Below are 24023 nucleotides of genomic sequence, written 5' to 3' on the forward strand. Positions count from 1 at the left end.
TATCACTAAGGTTGGAAGAGACCTCAAAGATCATCGAGTCCAACCTGTCACCACAGACCTCATGACTAGAGTAGGGAGGACACTAGTGCCCACTGCAGGCTTGAACTCACAACCTTCCCCATTAAAGGTCTTATGTGCTACCAAGTGAGCCACACAGCTGCCCTTCATCCAGTTACAAGTAACACAGAAACAAAGCTTAATCCTGATGTTGAAGATGATACAACTGCAGCACCTCCTCTGTCCATCCACTTAACCACATCCACCTCTGAAATTCTACTGCACTATTTACTGCTTGTCACTTGGACTTCAGTACCATATCAGCAGAAGCAACTTTTCTAATGAAAGCAAAATTCATGTGTTTGCCTTAATTACTGAGACCTTATAGCACAGAAGCCACATCTATTTTCATGTTACCATTTAATGACTGAAGATGTAAATACATACTTCGGTTTGACATTTGGTCTAAATCCTTCTGGCAACTGCAGCTGATCCATTTTCTCTGAATTACCAGAGCTGCCTGTATGAACAAGAAGTAATAAAAACTGATTATTCACCTATAAATATTTCTTTACATCCTAAAATGGTGCAGGAGCACATCACCTGAAACTGAAATTCTAAGCTGTTCTCACCACTTTTGCCACCATCTCTGAACTCTGCTATGGTAGAGCCAAGATGCTTGGTGTCTTCCACAAACAGTGTAACATTTTCACATACAGACACACATGTTTCTTCACACTTACTTGCAGTGTCTTCATCTTGAAGTAAATGCAGTGCTTTTATTTGCTGAGATACTGTTTTGACCCACTGAGTTAGGTTTGGATGCCCTGAAAAGTCTAACCTGTCCAAAAATACATAGAAACAGAACACACACATTAGTAACAACCAAACTACATACAAAAATTATTTCACAGGCATTCCAGGTTCTTCTGTTTCCCAACAGGCTCTCTCTCTGCTGTCCATGCTCAATTCTTCTCCTGTAGGTCCTACACTTTACTGTCCTTTCACAGTCTAAATTCCATACTAGACAACAACCAAGGAAGGTCCATAACCCAAAATAAGCATGCAGGTAATCCATCTGAGGTTATCAAGACAGAATATAACAAACATTGTGAAAGGAGGTTTTGGAGTGTGGCTTCTTAGAGATTTTGGGGGCTTTAACATTTATTGAAGACATTTATAAAGCAAACAAACCTGTTAAATAAACCTCTTGGTGGAGGAAGCAGAGGAATAACAGTGTTGCTTAAGCATTCACAAAGAGGGCAAAGGAATTCCCCATTTTCCACATCGTAACTTGTGTGTACTCGTAAGCGCTGCTGTCTTCGTTGTTCTTTTGCTTGGACAGCATCAAAATACCTTTAGAAAGAGTAGGATATTAGTGGTACACTATTAAAACATTACTTTAACATACAAATTCATGAACTGTCATGAAGACACTGTTTTGCCTTTTCCAAGAAAATTTCTGCCCTCTGACTGGAAGGATTATGGCAGCCAAGGGGGCTGAGGCTGTCCTCAATGATTGGCAGCCAAAGGGGCTGTTAAATCATATTCAAGTCTGAACTGCAGCAATCTCCACTTAGGAAGGAAAAGGTTAGGGGAATAAGTAGAGAGAAAAATGAAGCATTAAAAAAAAATTAATTCCTCACTTTTACATCAGATTTTAAGGGGAGGGGGCATGGCTATCATTCATGTCCATACTCCACTAAAGGCAGCAACTGGAAAAACTGGTGGCTACTCTCTGCATACATAAAAACTAAATCATAGAATCACAGAATCACCAAGGTTGGAAGAGATCTCAAAGATCACCAAGTCCAACCTGTCACCACAGACCCCATGACTAGACCATGGCACCAAGTGCCACATCCAATCCCCTCTTGAACACCTCCAGGGATGGCGACTCCACCACCTCCCTGGGCAGCACATTCCAATGACGAACGACTCGCTCAGTGAAGAACTTTCTCCTCACCTCAAGCCTAAACCTTCCCTGGCACAGCTTGAGACTGTGTCCTCTTGTTCTGGTGCTGGTTGCTTGAGAGAAGAGACCAACCCCTCCTTCAGGTAGTTGTAGAGAGCAATGAGGTCTCCCCTGAGCCTCCTCTTCTCCAGCTCCCTCAGCCTCTCCTCACAGGGCTGTGCTCAAGGCCTCTCCCCAGCCTTGTTGCCCTTCTCTGGACACCTTCAAGTGTCTCAATGTCCTTCTTAAACTGAGGGGCCCAGAACTGGACACAGGACTCAAGGTGTGGCCTAACCAGTGCTGAGTACAGGGGCACAATGGCCTCCCTGCTCCTGCTGGCCACACTATTCTTGATGAACTGCTTTGATAAATACACCGCTATTCCAGAGGCCTCTGAGATGGTTTAGAGCATGCTCTGTCATAACAAAAGTGTCTGAATACAGACAACAAAGAACAGGAGTTACTGGCAAGCACACAAGGCTGTAGGTGAGCTACAAAATAAGATGAATGCCTCTTCAGTGAGCAATGCTATCAAAGACTACAAATGAAAGCTGCACATGGTTATGGCCACAGAATATCCGGGAGCTCCTAACAGCCTTCACACACAAGGCAGAATTTGAAACCAGTTGTTTTAAGAATAATGTGCAAAAGACCAAAGCAATGGCCTAATCAAAGTCAGGGGCTTGAACTGTTTTCATTTGTCATGTGGCACTGGAACCACATAGCACTAAGCATGTTTATACCCCTCCAAAAAAAATAAATAAATCAAAGAATAGAAATAACTCTAAAAGGTTTTCTAAAAAAAAAATAAAAAATATTTTTAAACCCCCAAAACAAAAAAAACAACAACAACCAGCCAAAACAACAACCAAAAAAACCCCAAAGAAACAAAGAAGGCCAATGGAATCCTGACCTGCATCAGGAGTAGTGTGGCCAGAAGGAGCAGTGAAGTCATTCTGCCCTGTACTCAGCACTGATTAGGCCACACCTTGAGTCCTGTGTCCAGTTCTGGGACCATCAGTTTAGGAAAGATGTTGAGTTGCTGGAAAGTGTCCAAGGAAGGGCAAAAAAGCTGGGGAGGGGTCAGGAGCACAGCCCTGTGAGGAGAGGCTGAGGGAGCTTAACCTGGAGAAGAGGAGTCTCAGGGGAGAACAAGAGGACACAGTCTCAAGCTGCACCAGGGGAGGTTTAGGCTGGATGTTAGGAAGAAATTCTTCACAGAAAGAGATTGGCCATTGGAATGTGCTGCCCAGGGTGGTGGTGGAGTCACCGTCACTGGAGGTGTTTAGGAAGAGACTGGATGGGGTGCTTGGAGCTATGGTTTAGTTGATTAGATGGTGTTGGGTGATAGGTTGGACATGATGATCTCAAAGGTCTTTTCCAACCTGGTTAACTCTATTCCATTCTATTCTAAAACTAAAAAAAATCACCTTTAGGATAAGAAGAAAGGATAACATTGAGTTTATGCTTCAATCTAAACATGGAGGAATTAAGAGTGCAAAGAATGCACAGTCATTTAAAACTCTGGTAGACAGAACAAGCAGCAGCAAGAACACATCTATTACTGAACTGCAAAAAGAACTCCAAGAATCTAAGCTTCAGGGTTTAAATAATATGTGCAACAAAGGGCATCATGCATATGGCTAAACAACCAAAGAGAACATAAGCTGCCATGTGTGGCTTTGGATTTTTCTTTGCCAAGATGACAGACAGTAAATTAAAATGATTTTGAACACGCTGACATTATGTAGGATTTCCACTTATTTTTTCCCCAACAGACTGTTTTAAATGCTTCAGGAAGTTAGCTTCCCCCCCCCCTCCCCCACATTTACTACACTGCAATAATTTTGCCATGAAAATTAGTGCCATTAGGCAAACAATGACATGATATGCTACTTGAACTAGCTTTTTACCTTTGCCAACAATGAGCATGCATAATATGTCCACAGCTCCCCGTGTGTGTTCCACATGACAGATCAGGGTGCATGAATAATGGGTCATACTTCTCTGTATTTGAAATAAAACAAAACAACTTTGAAACAGACATTTATTGAAATACTTACTTGCAGATAATGTTTGTGTCATTAGCTTTACCACTCATTTGAGCACAAGACATATTACTAACCCACAACAGCTTTTGTAGCTCATTTACACATACCATGCAATTTTGAGTATATTGGACTGTACTTAAGACTTTAAAACAAACTGATACAGGTCCCCATGATCTACCTGCAGTTTGGGTGGTTCAGTACTACTGAACAGTGTTTAAGAACATTAATCTCCAGAGTGAAAGTACAAAATGATTCAGTGCAGAAATCTTCTACATGTTTATGTAGAATGCAGATTCACAAGGTTACCTAAATCCAAGTATTTCTTATCACTAAGAACTGTTTCAGATCATGTAACTGAGAGGAGAAGGAAACGTATGTACTCTGCTTTACAGCACTAGAATCACACCTCCTCTATCTTGAATACTATGGGAACAGTTTAAATATAAACCACTTCTGATTTTAAAGGGGTTTTAAACTGTTACAAAGAACTTTTTCATAAATGGCTAGCAGAGGGGTTAGATAATGCTTTGAAGTGTTTAGGACACACATTGCTACCCCACGAAAAATAAGGGAGTTTTGCTGCTGATTACAATGATGTCATTCACAGCTATGCAGTTAACATTAGAAGGTGATGCCACTGTCACAGAAGCAAGTGGTTATTGCAGCATGTTATACCAACATTCATTACAGACAACCATGAACAATGCTTACCAGGATCAGGAGTCATTTTGTTCCTATTTTTAGACAACACAGTTGATCGCTGAATGAAGGCTGCCAAGACCATAGCCCTGCTGTCCACTTTAACTTCTTGTTCCTCCTGACACAATATACACATAACAACTTGTCTCTGCTCAGATACTCTAGTTTGCTCTGGTCCCAAGGCTGTGAGTTTTGCATCTGAAATTGCAGGGCTAGAATATTCAAAAACACCAGTGAGCAAATTTGGAGAACATTGCAAATTAAAGATTTAAAAGCTGGTATTAGCAGTTTTCTACCTTTATGAGAAATGCTGACAAAAAAATAGCCATTACATTTATACAACAATTCCTATGCCCATAGAAACAGAACATATTCCACAGGAAAAAATAACATCATCATCATACCCTCCCAAAAAATTAACTGCTCCAGTTTAACACAGAAACTGTATCTGTGACAAGCCATCATCAGCATCCCTCAACAGCCTCACAGATTCTGAAAACACCCCACATGCTCACAAAATTGGCCATTACTATTGGCCAATTATTACTGGCCATTGGAATTGTGGCAGTTTGGGCTGGGTGCCTCGTGTTGCTGCCACACAAGCTACACCTCCAGGGCCCCGAGTGTCCAGCCCAGTGGGTGGACACAGGAAGCTGCCTATTTCATTCCCATAATGTCCTGCTCCCTATAAATCCATCAGCAAGGTCTCACACTTCCTCTTTCTTCCCTCACTGATCCCATGGGAGATGCTCCCTATCTGGTAATGGAAGGGGAGTTATCTCAAGGCCTCTTGGGCCTGGCTGTGCCTAATGCCAGGAGAAGGGGGAAGGGCAATCTCAGATCTGGCCAGCTGAGATTAGCCTAACAGTGGAGGGCGGGGAAGAAAGAGCCCTGGGGGTTTTTGGGTGTACCCTCAGGTAGGCAGAAGGGGAATGCTGGGAGGCTTCTGGGTATGCTTTGGGATCTCTTTTGTCACTGTGCTTGTAGCTCTCTGTAAAACACTCACTGCTTTGCCACTGAAACTTTCCATCACTTCTGTAATCCATTTGTGTGAGTTTCATTTTTCTGCCCTGGTGGGAGGCAAGGGAAGATCTGCCTTCAAACTGGGACAGGACTGGGCTCCCCAGGGAGGTGGTGGAGTCACCATCCCTGGAGGTGCTCAAAAAGGCATTGGACGTGGCACCTGAAGCCATGGTTTAGTAGTCATGAGGTGTTGGGTGACAGGTTGGACTTGATGATCTCTGAGGTCTTTTCCAACCTTATTGATCCTATGAAAATCATGAACATGCTTCAATTCATATTTCCAACTACATGCAGATTTTCTTGCAGATCTTCAGACAGAAAATCAACTATTTCAAGTTTACTCTGTTTAATAGCATAGTCCCTTGAGTATTGTCAATAATTTACTCCATGACTTCATAAAAAAAACCCAACTATTTGCCTGCTTAGGTTCAGTATTATCAGGATGAGATGAGTGAGGAATCAATATTCATCCTATCATCTTAACATAAAGAGGAGTGGAAAGCACTCCATTTGCTGCTCCTTTTAGAATAGAATAAACCAGGTTGGAAGAGACCTTCGAGATCATCATGTCCAACCTATCATCCGACACCACCTAATCAACTAAACCATGCAACCAAGCATCCTGCCAAGCCTCGCCCTGAACACCCCCAGCGACGGCGACCCCACCACCTCCTCAGGCAGCCCATTCCAGTGGGCAATCACTCTCTCTGTGTAAAACTTCCTCCTAACCTCCAGCCTAAACCTCCCCTGATGCAGCCTGAGACTGTGCCCTCTTGTTCTGGTGCTGGTTGCCTGGGAGAAGAGACCAACCTCCGCCTCACTACAACCCCCCTTCAGGTAGTTGTAGAGAGCAATAAGGTCCCCCCCTGAGTCTCCTGCTCTCCAGACTAAGCAACCCCAGCTCCCTGAATCTCTCCTCATAGGGCTTCTGGTCTCAAAAATGTATCAGTAGTTTTCCATCAAGACTGGATGGAAAAAAAGCACTTCAAAGTAGGGAAATAGGGCAATCTGGTGTAAAAGTTAAAGGGAAAAAAAAATGAAACAAGATTCCTTTACCTGTTTTCATTCACTCCAGAGGTCGAAGTATCTAGCTCCTCCAGAGTCTGCTGGAAGAGCTCTTTGTTCTCATTGATGAAGTGCCGCTGCATCTCGGACATCTGGGCCATGATTTTTTCCCGGCGCAACCTGGCAATCTCAGCTTTCCGCTTCCTTTCAGCCTTGTCTTTATCCCGGGAACTCTGAAATCGTGTTGCCAGGTCAGTCCCAGGTAAGACCTCGTTGCCACAGAATTTATTTTAGCTACTGCTATGTGTTACCAACCTCCAAACAGCAAAAATTTCAGAAAAAGACAAAAGGAAAGTTCTACCAAAAAGTTATTTTGTGCCCTTTTTACCTCGTGTTCAATGCTGGTAGAACTGCACATCCACAATTATATTCCTCCTTAACCTTTAACTGGGTTTTGTTTTGCTCTTTCCTTTGAGCATTCATAAGATTAAAAAGTCAGTAAAGGACAGGTCTCATCTCTAGTGCTGCTCCTCCTCCATATTAGTTGTACTCCTGAATGCACTGCAGCGCTCTAAGCTGCTACCCTGTGTGTAATATTTAGAATGCCATGTTCAGCTAAATGAACTAGCTGATCTTATCTGGAATGACCTGCATGGCAAGATACAGATACCATTTCTTGTAACCACATCCCCAGGAGTCCCAAATTATGGGAAGAGCAGAACCATGAAATGCTGGGACCAGTGCAACAAACAGCTCTATGGAGCAAACCTGCAAAAGGTTGGAACACTACACTATATAAAGCAAAGAAAAATAGCCCAGGGACTCTTCCAATAAGTCTTTCATCAAATGAGTTTCATCTATAAGCTGAGACACAAAATTTCTGCAATCACTAATGCTTCCTGTCTAATTTAGAGCTGCAATCAGAAGTACAGTCCTTTGCAAGTCACAAGCAGATCTGTTTAACACCAACTAACTGTTAACAGCTTGGTTTTACCTCCTCCATAATCGTTCCTTCTGTTTCAGCCACAGGACTTGGAGAAGAGCTTTCTCTTAGTTTCTTAATAGCATTAAAGGTCTGGAACAAGAAAGAAACAGTTTCTGTGTGACAAGTGAATGTAACTGCATATACTATCAAGATGGTCAGACAATGCAACCATGCTGAATTCCAGAAGGGCAAAAAGTAGACATAACAAAGCACAACTTGGAAATAATTAGGAAAGTTTCGTTTTGTTTGGGTTTTGTTGTTGTTAAGTCATTTTCCCATGATTCTCCTAAGTTATAAAGAATAACTTTACCTTCAATATCCATCTGATCATGTCCTTGTGCACTTCGAGATGAGGTGCATTTTGCAGTGTTTCCAGCATAGCTAGTATACTAGGGGAATTATTGGGTGCCTCTCCTGGTCCTGAGAAGAACATGACAACAATTGACTAGGCTGTTAACCTGACAAACTGATCATTCACTAACATTAAAGACAAATCCCCAAACCCCACACTTCAAGCAGCTGAGAGCTTTGAACAAACAGGCACCATATGCAACTCTCATTGCCCCCTCCACCAGCATTTTCATGAACATTCTCTAAACTCTGAGAAGTCAGACAAAACAGCTCTAAAAGCCTTACTCTGTATCTTCTTACAAGGCAAATGGACTGTATGTGCTCCCTGGGGGTTTTCATCTTGGGAGCTGCCACATACAGCCACCAGTATTTTATTTTCACTGATTTAAAATGAAGTTGTCTTAGTGAAACTAGAGGTGCTGGTCAGAAGATAGGAAGGAGAGTCAAGATTTAAGAATGCAACTTCGGTTTTTCCAAGTGTAGCATCTGATTATGTACAGCAATCTTTGAGATGGTACTTAAAGATATTAAGAATCAGATTTACTAGGAGTTAGTCAACCTCCAGATTTCTCATCTAGAAAAGGCCTTCAGCAGTATTACTACTAGTACAGAATCAACCTGTATGTAAAGCACATATATATATAGATATATATGGTCAACTTGGTAAAATCATCATGGAAAGCCAAATATATCTTTCTGGCTAACAGCATTTCAGCAGAGTGAAATATGAAATACTGGCATTTTCAGTTATGTAAAATTTGCTATAGGCTTGCAAAGAAAGGCATACTTGATATTTTCTGAGTGAAGGTAAAGGTGACAACATTCTCCTCGCTGAGGTTCTCCAGATGCTGTTTTTCTTCTTGTAGTGCCATTCCAAGCAAATGCAGAACCTAGGTGATTTTTTTAAAACCATTATTTGTTTTCTGAAATAATGCATAGTCTCTCTTCATACAATTTGGGTAATTCATGAAGAGATAAGGAAGTCAGACAATAAAATTGTATCATGAGAATACACTTGAACTTATTCCTGCATGCACACAGTTTCAAACCCACATCACACATGAGCAGCAGTGTTTATCAATTCTTAAAACATTACCAGCTAAAAAAATACATTATACCACTTATTCTGTCTGCTGTCTTGCCTAGTGAGAGAGCAGGGAATGCTTCTTAGCTTTCTCCCTAGCAATTGCCATGTCATTATCACAAGTCTCTGGACAGAAGCGTGAGCCACTCAAAATCCTGTTTATATGCCAATTTTAACTGACAAATATTGAAATAATGAAGATAAATTATTCTAGCACTCCATTAACACATTCTAAATCAAAGCTAACTTTTAAGGTGTTAAAATGCTGTAATCTCCTTCTAATTTAAAATCTGAAATTACCCTATTTGGCACTAAAAGAGTCTGAAGGGCATTTTAAAGATGAAACACTTAAATCGTGGTGGTAAACTCATGTTGAATCAACTACCTTTGCCACCCCATACAAACTGGGGTTCATCAAGAGAAAAAAAACATCACCAAGTGCCTGGAATCAATACAAACCCATGCAAGGAAAGGATAATCACCAGAAAATCTGTGCAACAGATTTGGAATGCAACAGCCTAAGTATCTACATGAAAAAGTGGTAAAACCTGATTTGAATCTTACAGGGGGTTTTAAGATTTATTTTAATAAGCATCAGTCAGTATTTCCTCAGTCATATCAAAGTCTCATCAGGTATGGGCCACCTCTTCCAGGTGTCTCATATCAACCTTTGTATGGCACATCCAGGACAGGATTGGTTAACTTGGGAAAGATGGAGTGCAGCTGCATGGCACAAGTGAATACAAAGAGCCATGAGGTCCCAAGCAAGGGCCCTAATGGATTGCATATTTTGGAGAACACCACAGAAGTACTCAAATGGCTGAGTATGTTTTAGTTGAGTTTCAAATAAATAAAAATCTTATTCTATTCACACATTCTCACATTACCTAAATGTAATTACATTCTCCATGTGCCCAGGTGGCCAAGAAGGCCAATGGGATCCTGGCCTGCATCAGGAATAGCGTGGCCAGCAGGAGCAGGGAAGTCATTCTGCCCCTGTACTCAGCACTGGTTAGGCCACACCTTGAGTCCTGTGTCCAGTTCTGGGCCCCTCAGTTTAAGAAGGATATTGACAAACTTGAATGTGTCCAGAGAAAGGCAACGAGGCAGGGGAGGGGTCTGGAGCACAGCCCTGTGAGAAAAGGCTGAGGGAGCTGGGGGTGTTTAGTCTGGAGAAGAGAGGCTCAGGGGAGACCTTCTTGCTCTCTACAACTACCTGAAGGAAGGTTGTAGCCAGGGGGCAGTTGGTCTCTTTTCCCAAGCAACCAGCACCAGAACAAGAGGACGCAGTCTCAAGCTGTGCCAGGGGAGGTTTAGGCTTAAGGTGAGGAGAAAGTTCTTCACAAGAAGAGTAACTGGCCATTGGAATGTGCTGCCCAGGGAGGTGGTGGAGTCACCGTTCCTGGAGGTGTTCAAAAGGGGACTGGATGTGGCAGTTGAAGCCATGGTTTAGTTAGTCAAGAGGTGTTGGGTGACAGGTTGGACTTGGTGATTTCTGAGGTCTTTTCTAACCTCATTGATTCTATGATTCTGTTTGCTGTGATTTATAACACCTATATATTGTTCTGTTTTCATCTTTTCCTGTGTTATACAGAATTGCTTTTGTTTAATTCAAACTCAGCTGTAGCAGGCAATATACACTCAATGAGAATGAACATCAGGGTCAGGAGGGAAATAAATCAATACTCTGTTTCAAAGCTGAAATTTCATTGCAAAATGTTATTTAAAAAAATCCATTAATATTTTTGAGAAGTGTGAGTTTGGATACTAAAACAACAACTGGCTAATATGAATCACCATTTGATGGCAGTTCATCACTTTTTTCTGCACACCCCAGAAAAATGACCATCACGGGCAACAAAATCTGCAGTAACCCTCCAGGTTTCTAAAGATCCCTATAAACAGTGAGGATAAAACCTCTCAGCTGAGTTTGCCAAAGCTGAAACTATTTCAAGCTAGAAAATTCTTTCCTGTACTTCCACAATTTCTTTTCTAAAGTGATTTAGCCTAAACTGAAACTAAGCAAAGAAACATGGAAGAAAAGGTCAATGTGCTTTACTTAACATGCAACAATTCAAAAGTGGTTCTCTGCCACAATAAGCAAGTCATTCAAGCAGAATTCTTCCCTTGTGTGCACTCCCTCAGAAATTTACCCGTTTTCAATTCACTTTTAAAAATAAATTGCAGTCAGAGTAGTTTCCCTAGTCCTCTGTATCAGAAAAGACCATTTATTTCTCATTTAGATATGTTAGACACCCCCAATAGTGTTTTGATTAGTTTCTATTTGTCTCAGAATCGAGCTGTTTGCAACTGCATAGAACAGCATGTATCTTAACACATGAAAGAGGTAGCCCAGAATTTCAAGGCTCATTTTGACTCTGTCCAGAAGGGAGATCAAATGGAAAAAGCAATTTGGTGCTAGGCATTTCCCTTTAGGTTTTACCCCAACAATGTTTTGATTAGTTTCTATTCATCTCTATTCAACTGCATAGAACAGCATGTATCTCCCCTCAGAAAAGAGGTAGGCCAGAATTCCAAGGCTCATTTTGACTCTGTCCAGAAGGGAGATCAAATGGAAAGAGCAATTTGGTGTTAGACACCAAGTAAACAACCCAAACTTAAAATATATAAAATATTCCTTAATACAGTATATATATAAAATAATAAATATACTAATATATAATATTAATAACATATTATTCTGTACTATTCTATTTTATATATACACACACAATCTATCTATACATACAATAAATACAATATATAAAATATTCCTAAAGGAAGGAATCTTCCTTTACCATAATTTTTAAGAAGGAAACATACCCTTTGCAGCATGGACTCTGACCAGGCATAGCCATTGTGTTCTACTGCCCACTGCAGTATGGTTCCCATAATGCACAGCATGACATCAGACTGCAGAATATTCACCAGACTTGCAAAAAGTGGGCAGAAAGGAGGAAGAGCTGGTGGTGGAAGTGCTGAAAGAGAAATGTGTGTTTGACACTCCAGCACCTCTGCCAATTTGCAGCACCCATATAAAATGCCTGACTTTCAAACAGCTTAAAGACCCAAGACAGCATGCAATTGTGTGATCAACAGTATTCTGGGTAACAAGCTCTATGGCTTTCATGTAACAAAAGCCAAAGGAATAAGCCATTCAGAAGGCTGGTTCCATGACAAATCGGATTCCTCTCCATAAGGGAAATGGGTACGTTTTCAACCACTTTCTTCTGCCTAGCCCATGTACAGGGCCAATGGCATCCTGGCCTGCATTAGGAATAGTGTGGCCAGCAGGAGCAGGGAAGTCATTGAGCCCCTGTGCTCTGCATTGGTTAGGCCGCACCTTGAGTCCTGTGTCCAGTTCTGGGCCCCTCAGTTTAGGAAGGACACCGAGACACTTGAATGTGTCCAGAGAAGGGCAACCAGGCAGGGGAGAGACCCTGAGCACAGCCCTATGAGGAGAGGCTGAGGGAGCTGGAGCTGCTTAGCCTGGAGAAGAGGAGGCTCAGGGGTGACCTCATTGCCCTCTACAACTACCTGAAAGGTGGTTGTAGCCAGGAAGGGGTTGGCCTCTTCTCCCAGGCAACCAGCACCAGAACAAGGGGACACAGTCTCAAGCTGCACCAGGGGAGGTTTAGACTCAAGGTGAGGAGAAAGTTCTTCACCGAGCGAGTCGTTCGTCATTGGAATGTGCTGCCCAGGGAGGTGGTAGAGTCCCCATCCCTGGAGGTGTTCAAGAGGAGATTGGACGTGGCACTTGGTGCCATGGTCTAGTCATGAGGTCTGTGGTGACAGGTTGGACTCGATCCTCAAGGTCTCCTCCAACCTTAGTGATACTGTGATACAGAACACTACCCAAGTACCAGTGCAATACAGTTTATAGGTGCCTTCCTTTTCTCCCCAAAAGAAATACCTGTGTCTTCTCTGTTCTGTCTTCTCAGCTTTCTCTGTGCTTCCTCTGCCTGAAACAAGAATAATGCCAATATTATTCAAACCCTGCCCAAAAAATAAAACCAATAAAAGAATCACTCATGTTTTATGTTGTTACTGTCTGGGGATTTTTTTCCCTCCCCCCCTCCTCTCTCCTTTTTTTTTCCCCAGCCTTAAATAAAACAAGAAAGCTGCTACATTTTTTCAGTTTGTCTTACATTCTACTTGTAATGCATCTGCAAAATCTTTCATCTTGAGCCATTCTGGATTCTTTTTCTAACATAAAACTGTAGGACAAGTTTGAGCTAAAATGTTAACTTCTATAAATGTCAGCATAAAAACAGATTGTTGAAGTACTTTCAGTGAAGTAAGACATAAGAGAATCCACAGACAAGCTCAAAAAGGCCCACTGATTTCAGCAGCGCTGTATAGTAGCTTAGAAATCACTGCAAAATCCTGGGCAAATTTTGCTAACATTCTCAACTAAGTTAACTTTCAGAAGTTACTTTTTAACCAGCTGACAAGACTTCTTCACATAACTAAGCTTTGGGAAAAGAGCAAAGCCAAAAAGCTACACAATGGAAGCCAGAAAGTTAAGTTAAATGGTTACCTTTGATTGCTCTGCCCTTGAAAAGTGATAGAAATAGAGATTGAAGTTCCTGGCACATTCTGGTTTTAATTCATACAGTCCTCTACCTGTTAATCCAGGCTTCCTACAAAGAAAGAAAAGGCAAAAAGATATACAAACCCTCATGTTCATTGGTTATTAACACCTGAGTATAAATGGTTAAATAGAACAGCTAAACCCCACTGCTCCAAGCTGTTCCTTGATTTCTACAATGTCTATGAAGAATGATGCATGAGGAAAGCCATAGGAAAACACCACAACCCCCTCCCCTTCTTTCTATTCTTTCAGTTTCACTAATCTCTGTATCTCAACTTTAAAAATGGGCTATTAGAATAAAGGGAAACATACTTGAAGCAGGCTACTTCTTCAATCACGCTTTCCATTCCTGTCTCCCTGTTCTCCTACATTGAATGAAAAGGCAAGACAGTGTGTTACTGTAGTTCTTGGATTAAACACATTCAAATATGATGTAACACTAAATGAGTAATAAGCATGCAAAATGAATGCAGTACAAAGTCATTTTATTGACACTAAAGAGAATACTAAAGCACATATTCAGGAGTACCATCTCTGAAGAAAGTGGTTGTAAAACATCATGCCATTTTAAGTGTATTTTCTTTTCCCCCTTTCATAATGAGCTTGAATGCAGTAAATTCTGTTAGTTCACTGAGTGTATTTTAGGAATATACAGTCAATATTTCTGGACCTTTAAATATATATACACACACACATATATATAAGCCAAAAAGATAAGTAACCAAAAGATGCTAAAACAACAACAAAGCAGCTGGGGAAAACCAGATTAAATATACAACATCATTTCATACACAGATTACCTTTTAATAGTCCCATCCCTTCCAGTGATACATATCCACAGCACTCAGCAGACCAGGGAAAAAGAATTTAAGACTGACAAGAATTTAGAACTAACTTAAATCCTAGGTGGCACTGTCATCCAACCTTAAATTATTTCCTCCACAAAAAATAATCACAATGCTTCCCAAAAGACTCAGAAAGTCAAATTTTAATGTTTAAAAATATTTAGGACATAATATTTCAGAACTTATCATTAAAAGTACTACCAGCATAGAAAAAAAAAGATGAACTTTTGAATGCTGACTGTCAAAAGAAAAAACTTTAGAACTTTGCTGTCCTACAAACCCACTCATACCAGGATTGAGATCAAGGTTTCTGTCCATGCAAATGACACATTTGCATTACACAAGTCATTACACTGTGGTTGATTCTATGTCTTTTCAATTACTGTTAGGTTCTAAAATATAACAGCTTATATTTCTGGATAGCTCTGACAACCCACTTCCATATGTCTATTCAGGGTTTACAAGCAGACTGCAGAGACTGCCACCCAGATGGCCTGATAAGAAACAGTATTAAAAACAGAAGAGATGAAAAAGTTTTCTGCCTCTGCAGTTTGTTTCTTCTTCTACAGCTCTTCCCTTCCTTCTCTACAGTAACTATTCATCTGCATCCATACTAACCTTGCTCTTAGCATAATCATGTTGTTCCCATTCCACATGCAGTGGCATAAAACAATGTAGGGCAGAAGGGCTCTGCAGAGGGACCTCGACCAACTGGACAGATGGGCAGAGTCCAAGAGGATGACATTCAACAAGTCCAAGTGCCAGGTGCTGCACTTTGGCCACAGCAACCCCATGCAGAGCTACAGGCTGGGGTCAGAGTAGCTGGAGAGCTCCCAAACAGAGAGGGACCTGGGGGTGCTGATTGACAGCCACCTAAACATGAGCCAGCAGTCTGCCCAGGTAGCCAAGAAAGCCAATGGCATCCTGGCCTGTATTAGGAATAGTGTGGCCAGCAGGAGCAGGGAGGTCATTGTGCCCCTGTACTCTGCATTGGTTAGGCCACACCTTGAGTCCTGTGTCCAGTTCTGGGCCCCTCAGTTTAAGAAGGACATTGAGATACTTGAACATGTCCAGAGAAGGGCAACAAGGCTGGGGAGAGGCCTTGAGCACAGCCCTGTGAGGAGAGGCTGAGGGAGCTGGGGTTGCTTAGCCTGGAGAAGAGAAGGATCAGGGGTGACCTCATTGCCCTCTACAACTACCTGAAAGGTGGCTGTAGCCAGGAAGGGGTTGGTCTTTTCTCCCAGGCAACCAGCACCAGAACAAGAGGACACAGTCTCAAGCTGCACCAGGGGAAGTTTAGGCTGGAGGTGAGGAGAAAGTTCTTCACTGAGCGAGTCGTTTGTCATTGGAATGTGCTGCCCAGGGAGGTGGTGGAGTCACCATCCCTGGAGGTGTTCAAGAGGGGATTGGACGTGGCACTTGGTGCCATGGTCTAGTCATGAGGTCTGTGGTGACAGGTTGGACTTGATGATCTTTGAGGTCTCTTCCAACCTTAGTGATACTGTAAGAAAACTTTTCAGCCATCAGCCTTAGAAAGCTGGAAGTTGCTCTGTCCTCCTCACCACACTTTCCCAAGTTACTTACATCTTCAGGTAATGCCTTCACCAATTCACTGTGAGCCATTGGCCTGATGCTCAGCTGATGGATAATCTCTCGTTTGATTTCATCTGTTGCATTGACCTGTCCTATTCCAGGACTGAATCTTTCACCTGTGAAAATTGAACAAACCTTTTATTTATTTATTTAGAATTTCAGACATTTATTTGTCTTACTTTGCAGCTTAAAAGACTGGAAAAGATGCCTCTTCTGTGAAATCTTGTGGTCACCCTCTAGTGTTCCAAAATTCATTACATAAATCTGAGCTAGATTAAGGGTTTTTCTCATTGGAAAGAAGTCTGAACTATATAGGAAGTTCAAAACAGAACCAAATTTCAGATGACTATAAGAAATGCTTACTGCAGACCATTACAAAGATTAATATTTGTAATTAAATGTATTCAGAACTTACCAACAATCATTATAATGAGGTATAGCATCTCTTCTATAAGAGTGTTGTTTTGTTGAACAACATCCTAAATTGAACAAAAAAAAGAACTTAAATTTTTCAATTAAGTTTACAATAATTATTCCCTATGCTGGAAATGTTTTCAGAGCGCTTCAAAACATACCCTGCTTGCTTTCTTACCACTCCCAAATTGAACTACACTGAAATTTAATCACAGCTGCCTTAAAATTCTTAAGATTATCATCACAGAATGTTAGGGGCTGGAAGGGACCTCAAAAGATCACCTAGTCCAACCCCCCTGCCAGAGCAGGATCACCTATACCAGGTCACACAGGAACACATCCAGGTGGGTTTTGAGTATCTCCAGGGAGGAAGACTCCACAACCCCCCTGAGCAGCCTGTTCCAGTGTTCCATCACCCTCACATTGAAAAAAAAATATTTCCTCTTGTTTCCATGGGACTTGCTATGCCTCAACTTCCACCCACTGCCCCTTGTCCTCTCATTGGGCATCACCAGGAAGAGCCTGGCTCCAGCCTCTCAGCACTCACCCTAGACGTATTTATAAACATTAATGAGGCCACTCCTTAGACTCCTTTTCTCCAAGCTAAGTCCCTCAGTCTCTCCTCATAAGGGAGATGTTCCACTCCCTTAATCATTTTTGTGGCTCTGCACTGCACTCATTCAAGCAGTTCCCTGTCCTTCGTGAACTGAAGAGTCCAGAACCAGACACAATATTCCAGATGCAGCCTCACCAGGGCAGAGTAGAGGGGGAAGAGAACCTTTCTTGATCTACTATCCACACCCCTTCTAATACACCCCAGAATGGCCACAAGTGCACACTGCCAGTTCATGGTCAACCTCCCATCCACTAGGACCCCCAGGTCTTTTTCCCCTTCAATGCTCACCAACAGGTCAGTCCCCAACTTACACTGATACCTGGGCTTGTTCTTTCCCAGGTGCAAGACTCTACACTTGCCCTTGTTGAATTTCATTCCATGTCTCCCTGCCCAGCTCTCCAGCCTAAGTCTCACTGAATGGCAGCACAACCTTCATGTGTGTCAGCCACTCCACCTAGTTTTGTGTCATCAGCAAACTTGCTGACAGTGTTCTCTCTTCCCTCATCCATGCCATTGATGAATATATTGAATAGTGCTGGTCCCAGTACTGACCCTGAGGGACTCCACAGGTCTCCAACTAGACTCTGTCCCATTGACCACAACTCTCTGACCTCTTCCCTTCAACCAGTTCCCAATCCACCTCACTACCTGATCATCCAGGCCACACTGGAGAATGCTGTGGGAGAAAGCATAAAATGCTTTACTGAAATCAAGAGAGACCACATCCACTGCTCATCAGCCCACCTGGTTATGTCCTCATAAAAGGCCATAAGGGTTAGTCAGACACAACTTCCCTTTCATAAAACCATGGTGACTGCTCCTGATGACCCTCTTGTCCTTGATATGCCCAAGGACAGCACCAAGGATAAGTTGCTCCATTACCCTTCCAGGGATGGAGGTGAGGCTGATGGGTCTGTAGTTACCTGGGTCCTCCTTCTTACCCTTTTTGAACACTGGAGTGTTTGCCTTCCTCCAGTGCCCAGGCACTCTCCTGTCTGCAATGACTTACCAAAGATGGTGGAGAGTGGTCTGGCAATGACCTCTGCCAGCTCCCTCAACACTTGGGGGTGCATCCCATCAGGACCCATGGATTTCTGGATATCCAGATCATTTGACTGTTCCCTAATCCAGTCCTCATCAACTTAAGGAAAACACCTCCTTTGTCATGCCTTCCTCTGGTGCCTCAGCGGTCTGGGACTCCTGAGGACAGTCTCCAGCAGTATAGATGGAGATGCAGAAGGCATTTAGTAACTCTGCCTTCTTTGAGTCCTCCATGACCAAGGCACCCACCTCATTCAGCAGTGGGCCTACAATGCCTCTGGTATTAGCTTTTCTTGTGATGTATTTAAAGAAGCCCTTTCTGTTGCCCTTGACCTCCCTTGAAGAGTTGAATTCCAAGGAGGCCTTAGCTTTCCTAGTTGCCTCCCTACATCCTCTGACACCAGCTTTATACTCCTTCCAAGTGGCCAGCCCCTCCTTCTTCCACTTGACTTTGCTCAGCAGTTCCTTACTTAAACATATGGGTCTCCTGGCTCCCTTTCTCAATTTCCTACTTGTTGGAATGCTCAGATCCTGACCTTGGAAGAAGAGGTTCTTGAATGTTAGCCAACTATCATGGGCCCCTTTGCCTTCCAGTACCCCTTCCAGTGCCTTCCAGAGATTTCCCCTAGCAATTCCTTGAAAAGGCCAGGTGGTCTGTAATGACCACCCACAACTGTATGAGTCATGCTAGCCTGCCCCTTAATTTGCACCCACGAACTCTCAAGTCACCTCTCTTCTACCCCTGGATAGAACTCAATACATTCTAGTTGCTCACTCAGTTTTAGACATGTAAAACAATGTATGTGTATTTTGAACTGGCCAAACAACTAAAATAGGATAGGTTTTGCTTCTTGTATCAAGAAATAGAACAATTCTTGGTACAATAGCACCTGATACACTTTTGAAAACAAAACTGCAGGTTTTCTCTTCCAATAGTAGACAAAATACCTTGTTAGTATTTTCTGTGCTGAATCTTTTGCCATAGTCTGGAGTACTAAAGATCTGATAAAGTTCAAAGCGGCTCAGCATTATCATCAAGAAGTGATTTGGATCCATCATAGACACACCTGTCTGTTAAAGACAAATGAATATGATTAGAAACAGAAACAAACTGGGTGTTATTACAGCATGTTAGTAAATTTATATACAATCTTCACAGTGTATTATTTATGACTTTCATTCCTCAACCCTGGGTATGAAGATTTTACTCAGTTAAGTTTACTCTCTGAGGACTTCAACAACACAAGTGACAGCATGTTTGACAAGCAGGATCCTGTGCTTTATCAATAATTTCCAATGCCCTTTTAAATGTAAAATACTCAATGTTATTCCTTCTATCTCCAAAACTCTTAAGTAACATTCAGTGAAAGACTTATGGTTTGTTGGTTTTTATCTCTACAATGCTGCTCCTGCTGGCTCAACTTACATTATGCCTTCTAACACTTAGTATAGAATATGAAGACTTTTGAAACAAATTCTAATACTCTAAACAAAAGCTGAAGACTTCAACAAGACTTCTCAAACCTTCCTGGGAAGAATACTAGCAAAGTTTAATTTGATTCACAAACATTTACACCTATTTCTGAAAACAACTAGTCAAGGGTTTTTCTGTTTGTTAAACAATGTATCTACATTACCCAAGTATTTGTTGGTTTACTGTCTCTAATGGGACCATCTTTAAGACAGTCCTATCAAGGAGAACTGAAGGATATCTACCCAAATGGGCAGCTGAAGATGATTCAAGCCTCAGGTACATATGTCTGAAATCAGAAGCAGCTCAGGACATACACATCATATTGGGTATTGCTAAGTCTAGGTAACAGTTAAGGTTTTGCTGTCTAGGTGAACTAAACAGTCTGAGCTGCCAACTTTAGCTGCTGTCACTCTCAACACAGAAGTTAAGATCTCCCCTAGAGAACTGGAGATGTTCAGGAGGAGACTTGATAGGGTGCTTGGTGCCATGGTTTAGTTGGGCTGGATTAGGTGATAGGTTGGACGCGATGATCTTGAAGGTCTCTTCCAACCTGGTCTATTCTATTCTATTCCTAAAGCTGAGAACAGAAAACCAAGCAAACAAACAAAAAAAGGGAAGGAAAAAAACCCTAACACACACACACACAAAGAAACCCAAAACTAAAAAACCTCCAGCAATCTGAAAAAATGTTTGAGGTACCACTTTCTCTCCAGCATTTCAGATGCCAACTTGAAAGGAGAGAGAAGAGGCAACACATACACTGAGTACATTACTGAAGATCCACAGGCTCACATTACATGCAGGTCACATAGAAGATTCTGCACTTTTCACAGTATATTTAGAACCCCCCAAGAATGAGAACACCACAGCAGTTCCTTCACGAATTATCCCATAAAGGCATGGATACAACAAAAAGTAGAATTCCTGCCACAAAATCAACTTTTTTGCCTTGTCATGAAATGGTTCTCATGGAGCTAAAAACAAATGCACACATATCCTGCCAATGATGGGTAAAAATGCAAGCTGGTACCTGAAGCATGACAATGTCCTTGTCAAACATCTCCCTCCTGCACTTCACATTATGATAGTAATAAATCTGAAACAAAAAACACCAAGCAAACAACAAGAGTTAATAAACATCACATCTTCCTCCTTGTAAAATAAACCTTGGTATGCAGCATTACCAAACAAAAAAATGAATCTGAGCTGAAAAAAAGTCTACAAATACATATTTGTATGCAAAACCCACTTTTTATACAGCACAAAGCAAGCAGCTGCCAGCTGGGCTGCATCGATCTCATGTCTAGATTGCATACACTCAGAATGAAAAATCTTGTGCACCTCTTTGGGCTATGTTTTATTGCATCCACTTGGAAATTCACAGGAGAGAAAGCCCTTGCAGTTGGAGAAATGCTCTTTCTTTGCTCTGTGAATTGCTCTTTAATTATCTGAGACAATCTTTCAGGAACTGCTAGTTTCAGAAAAAGGCTGAGATTGTGCTAGAAACAATAAAACACCTCACAGAACCAAATGCTGTGTGTGCTGTACTCTGTGTCTTGCTGAGAAACATCACTTTAGCTGACCACCCCGGTGGGTGGCACCAACCCATTTTATACATTTTACAGGCATAACAACTAAGACCTAATTCTTACAAACACAGAGATGGATGGAGACAGACTCTGTAAGTGTGAATGAAATGAGAGAACAGCCATGACAGACAGCTCTATGTGGGTTCTAATGCTTCTGTGTAGCCTTCAGATTTCAATTACTTTACAAACAGTACCAATATATTAATGGTGTATATTTTTGTGTTTGAGACACATGAAAGTGATGAATGCATTGCTGAAGATACACAGATCCAACTCTGTACTTCATGCTGCTGTTGAACAGTACATAAAGGCTACAACTCATTAGCTGCTTTACACTACAGCTTTACACACAGAGAACTAACTTCACTAAGCACTGTAACACTCCTGAAGCAAAAAAGCAACTCCTGACCAAGAAATAGAAGTTTTAAACCACAAATATTCAAGATACGAGTGCTGATAGAGAGGCCTACCTCACACTGCCTTCCAGAAGATTCAAGTGACACTTGAATACAGAAAGGGGAGATTTGGAGGTCCAAAATTATCTTGGGGAAGTTGGGGGTAGGTGTTGATCTGTTAGAGGGTAGGAGAGCTCTGCAGAGGGACCTCAACAGGCTGGACAGATGGGCAGAGTCCAAGGGCATGAGATTGAACACATCCAAGTGCCAGGTTCTGCACATTGGCCACAGCAACCCCATGCAGTGCTACAGGCTGGGGTCAGAGTGGCTGGAGAGCAGCCAGGCAGAGAGGGACCTGGGGGTACTGGTTGACAGTAGGCTGAACATGAGCCTGCAGTGTGCCCAGGTGGCCAAGAAGGCCAATGGCATCCTGGCCTGCATCAGGAACAGTGTGGCCAGCAGGAGCAGGGAAGTCATTCTGCCCTGTACTCAGCACTGGTCAGGCCACACCTCGAGTCCTGTGTCCAGTTCTGGGCTCCTCAGTTTAGGAAAGATGTTGAGGTGCTGGAAGGTGTCCAGAGAAGGGCAACACAGCTGGGGAGGGGTTTGGAGCACAGCCCTGTGAGGAGAGGCTGAGGGAGCTGGGGTTGCTTAGCCTGGAGAAGAGGAGGCTCAAGGGAGACCTTATTGCTCTCTACAACTACCTGAAGGAAGGTTGTAGCCAGGTTGGGGCTGGTCTCTTCTCCCAGGCAACCAGCACCAGAACAAGAGGACACAGTCTCAAGCTGTGCTGGGAGAGGTTTAGGCTGGCTGTTAGAAAAGTTCATCCCAGAAAGAGAGACTGGCCATTGGAATGTGCTGCCCAGGGAGGTGGTGGAGTCACCATCACTGGAGGTGTTTAGGAAGAGACTGGATGGGGTGCTTGGTGCCATGATTTAGTTGATTAGATGGTGTTGGGTGATAGGTTGGCCTCAATGGTCTCAAAGGTCTCTTCCAACCTGGTCAATTCTATTCCCTTTTTTTTAAATCAAAACCCAGTGATTCCTCAGCTAGTAAGTACTTACCTGATTAACAAGGGAGAACCCATTTCTTCTCCACATCCCTGCATGCACTTGGGCACAGAGGACTAGGCATCGTAGAGGATGTTCTATTAACATAGGTGGGCTAAGCTCACTCTGCATGAAGAAGATGCAATATTTTGATACATAAAGAGAAAGATAAAAGAAAATGGGTTTGAAATGAAGGAGGCAGATATCTGTAATCATTAAAATATTTTGGCATTACAAAAGAGGAGCAAATCCAGCACAGGTATTACAGAAGTTTAGTGAGCCTGCTCACAACCTGCCCAACTGCTAACCAACCTTGCATTCCGTCTTTGCTCCACAGAACACTCCACAAGCATTTTACTTTGCTCTTAAAGGCAGGAGGTTTCATATCTTAAAACATCAACATTATCAATCTAAACACACTTTTTGCTTTCTTTCATTCAAAGGTTAAGTACTTCTTTCAAAAGACACTGAGATTTTTTTCTCCCAGTTATTTTCTCCTCTTTCAGTTTATGTTACTCTCTTTTAACTCTTCTTTAAAAAAACAGCATGTCAATAACAACATGCAGGAAGGAAGCAGCAGCTAGGGAAGAAAATCAGAAGCTAGGCCAAGCAGAAGGAATGAGATGCTGCCAGGAGGTCCTAAAAGCAGTTTCTACTAAATAAAGTTAATCCATAAACCTTATCCTTCAGTTAAGAGAGAAATACTGATTGCTCATGCTTCAGACATGAATATCTATCAATCTTTTAAGAGATGATTTTATCTACTAAACATAATCTCTCATAACAAAAAGGTCCTTTTATTTAATACACACTTGTATGACCAACTATTGGATGTTCAACATTAATCATAATTAATGTGCTATGTTTAATTACATACCAGGGGTAGCAGCTCTGGAAACTTATATGCCACTTCAGTCTTACTCAGCAAAACATGCAAGCCTACATAAACACATAAAACAGGTGCATAATACCACACACAAGATTTTATATAACTCCAGTAAGACAAAAAATGGTCATCTCATTTACTGTGGGATCATTTCCTGCAGCTAGCTGCAAGTCTGCAGATTATCACCCTGGAGCTGCACAGTGCTCTCCTGAGAAGGCATATTTACACAGTATACATTCTAAAAGAAATAAACTGTTCTGATTTTATTTATCTAAAACCTGCAGTTCAGGTGAGATTTTTGCTTAAAGACTGAAACATCTGAAGTTATTTTTCCTTGGTCTGGGCAGTATTTTACCTAAAAACTACCTTTATGTGATA

General features: G+C 42.0%; 1 protein-coding gene across 2 annotated transcripts in view; it reads right to left on the minus strand.

Annotated features, from left to right (window-relative positions):
* Positions 1–24023, minus strand: part of UBR2 (ubiquitin protein ligase E3 component n-recognin 2) — a 75665-nt gene that overhangs the window by 17951 nt on the left and 33691 nt on the right. The window contains exons 16-34 of one of the 2 annotated variants that reach the window (XM_054169161.1): positions 23637–23698; positions 22775–22885; positions 20757–20822; positions 19201–19323; positions 16597–16660; positions 16173–16297; positions 14056–14108; positions 13690–13792; positions 13063–13111; positions 11973–12127; positions 8853–8955; positions 8025–8134; positions 7724–7804; positions 6781–6962; positions 4714–4913; positions 3865–3958; positions 1192–1353; positions 741–838; positions 445–517 (exon numbers count right to left, since the gene is read on the minus strand). In XM_054169161.1, the coding sequence (XP_054025136.1) occupies positions 445–517; positions 741–838; positions 1192–1353; positions 3865–3958; positions 4714–4913; positions 6781–6962; positions 7724–7804; positions 8025–8134; positions 8853–8955; positions 11973–12127; positions 13063–13111; positions 13690–13792; positions 14056–14108; positions 16173–16297; positions 16597–16660; positions 19201–19323; positions 20757–20822; positions 22775–22885; positions 23637–23698 (2014 nt within the window). Of the gene's footprint in view, positions 1–444; positions 518–740; positions 839–1191; positions 1354–3864; positions 3959–4713; positions 4914–6780; positions 6963–7723; positions 7805–8024; positions 8135–8852; positions 8956–11972; positions 12128–13061; positions 13112–13689; positions 13793–14055; positions 14109–16172; positions 16298–16596; positions 16661–19200; positions 19324–20756; positions 20823–22774; positions 22886–23636; positions 23699–24023 lie in introns of those variants that run through there. The other variant, XR_008462669.1, reaches the window with a different exon arrangement.

The sequence above is a fragment of the Dryobates pubescens genome, chromosome 2 (genome assembly GCF_014839835.1).
Source record: "Dryobates pubescens isolate bDryPub1 chromosome 2, bDryPub1.pri, whole genome shotgun sequence".
NCBI classification, from domain to species: domain Eukaryota; kingdom Metazoa; phylum Chordata; class Aves; order Piciformes; family Picidae; genus Dryobates; species Dryobates pubescens.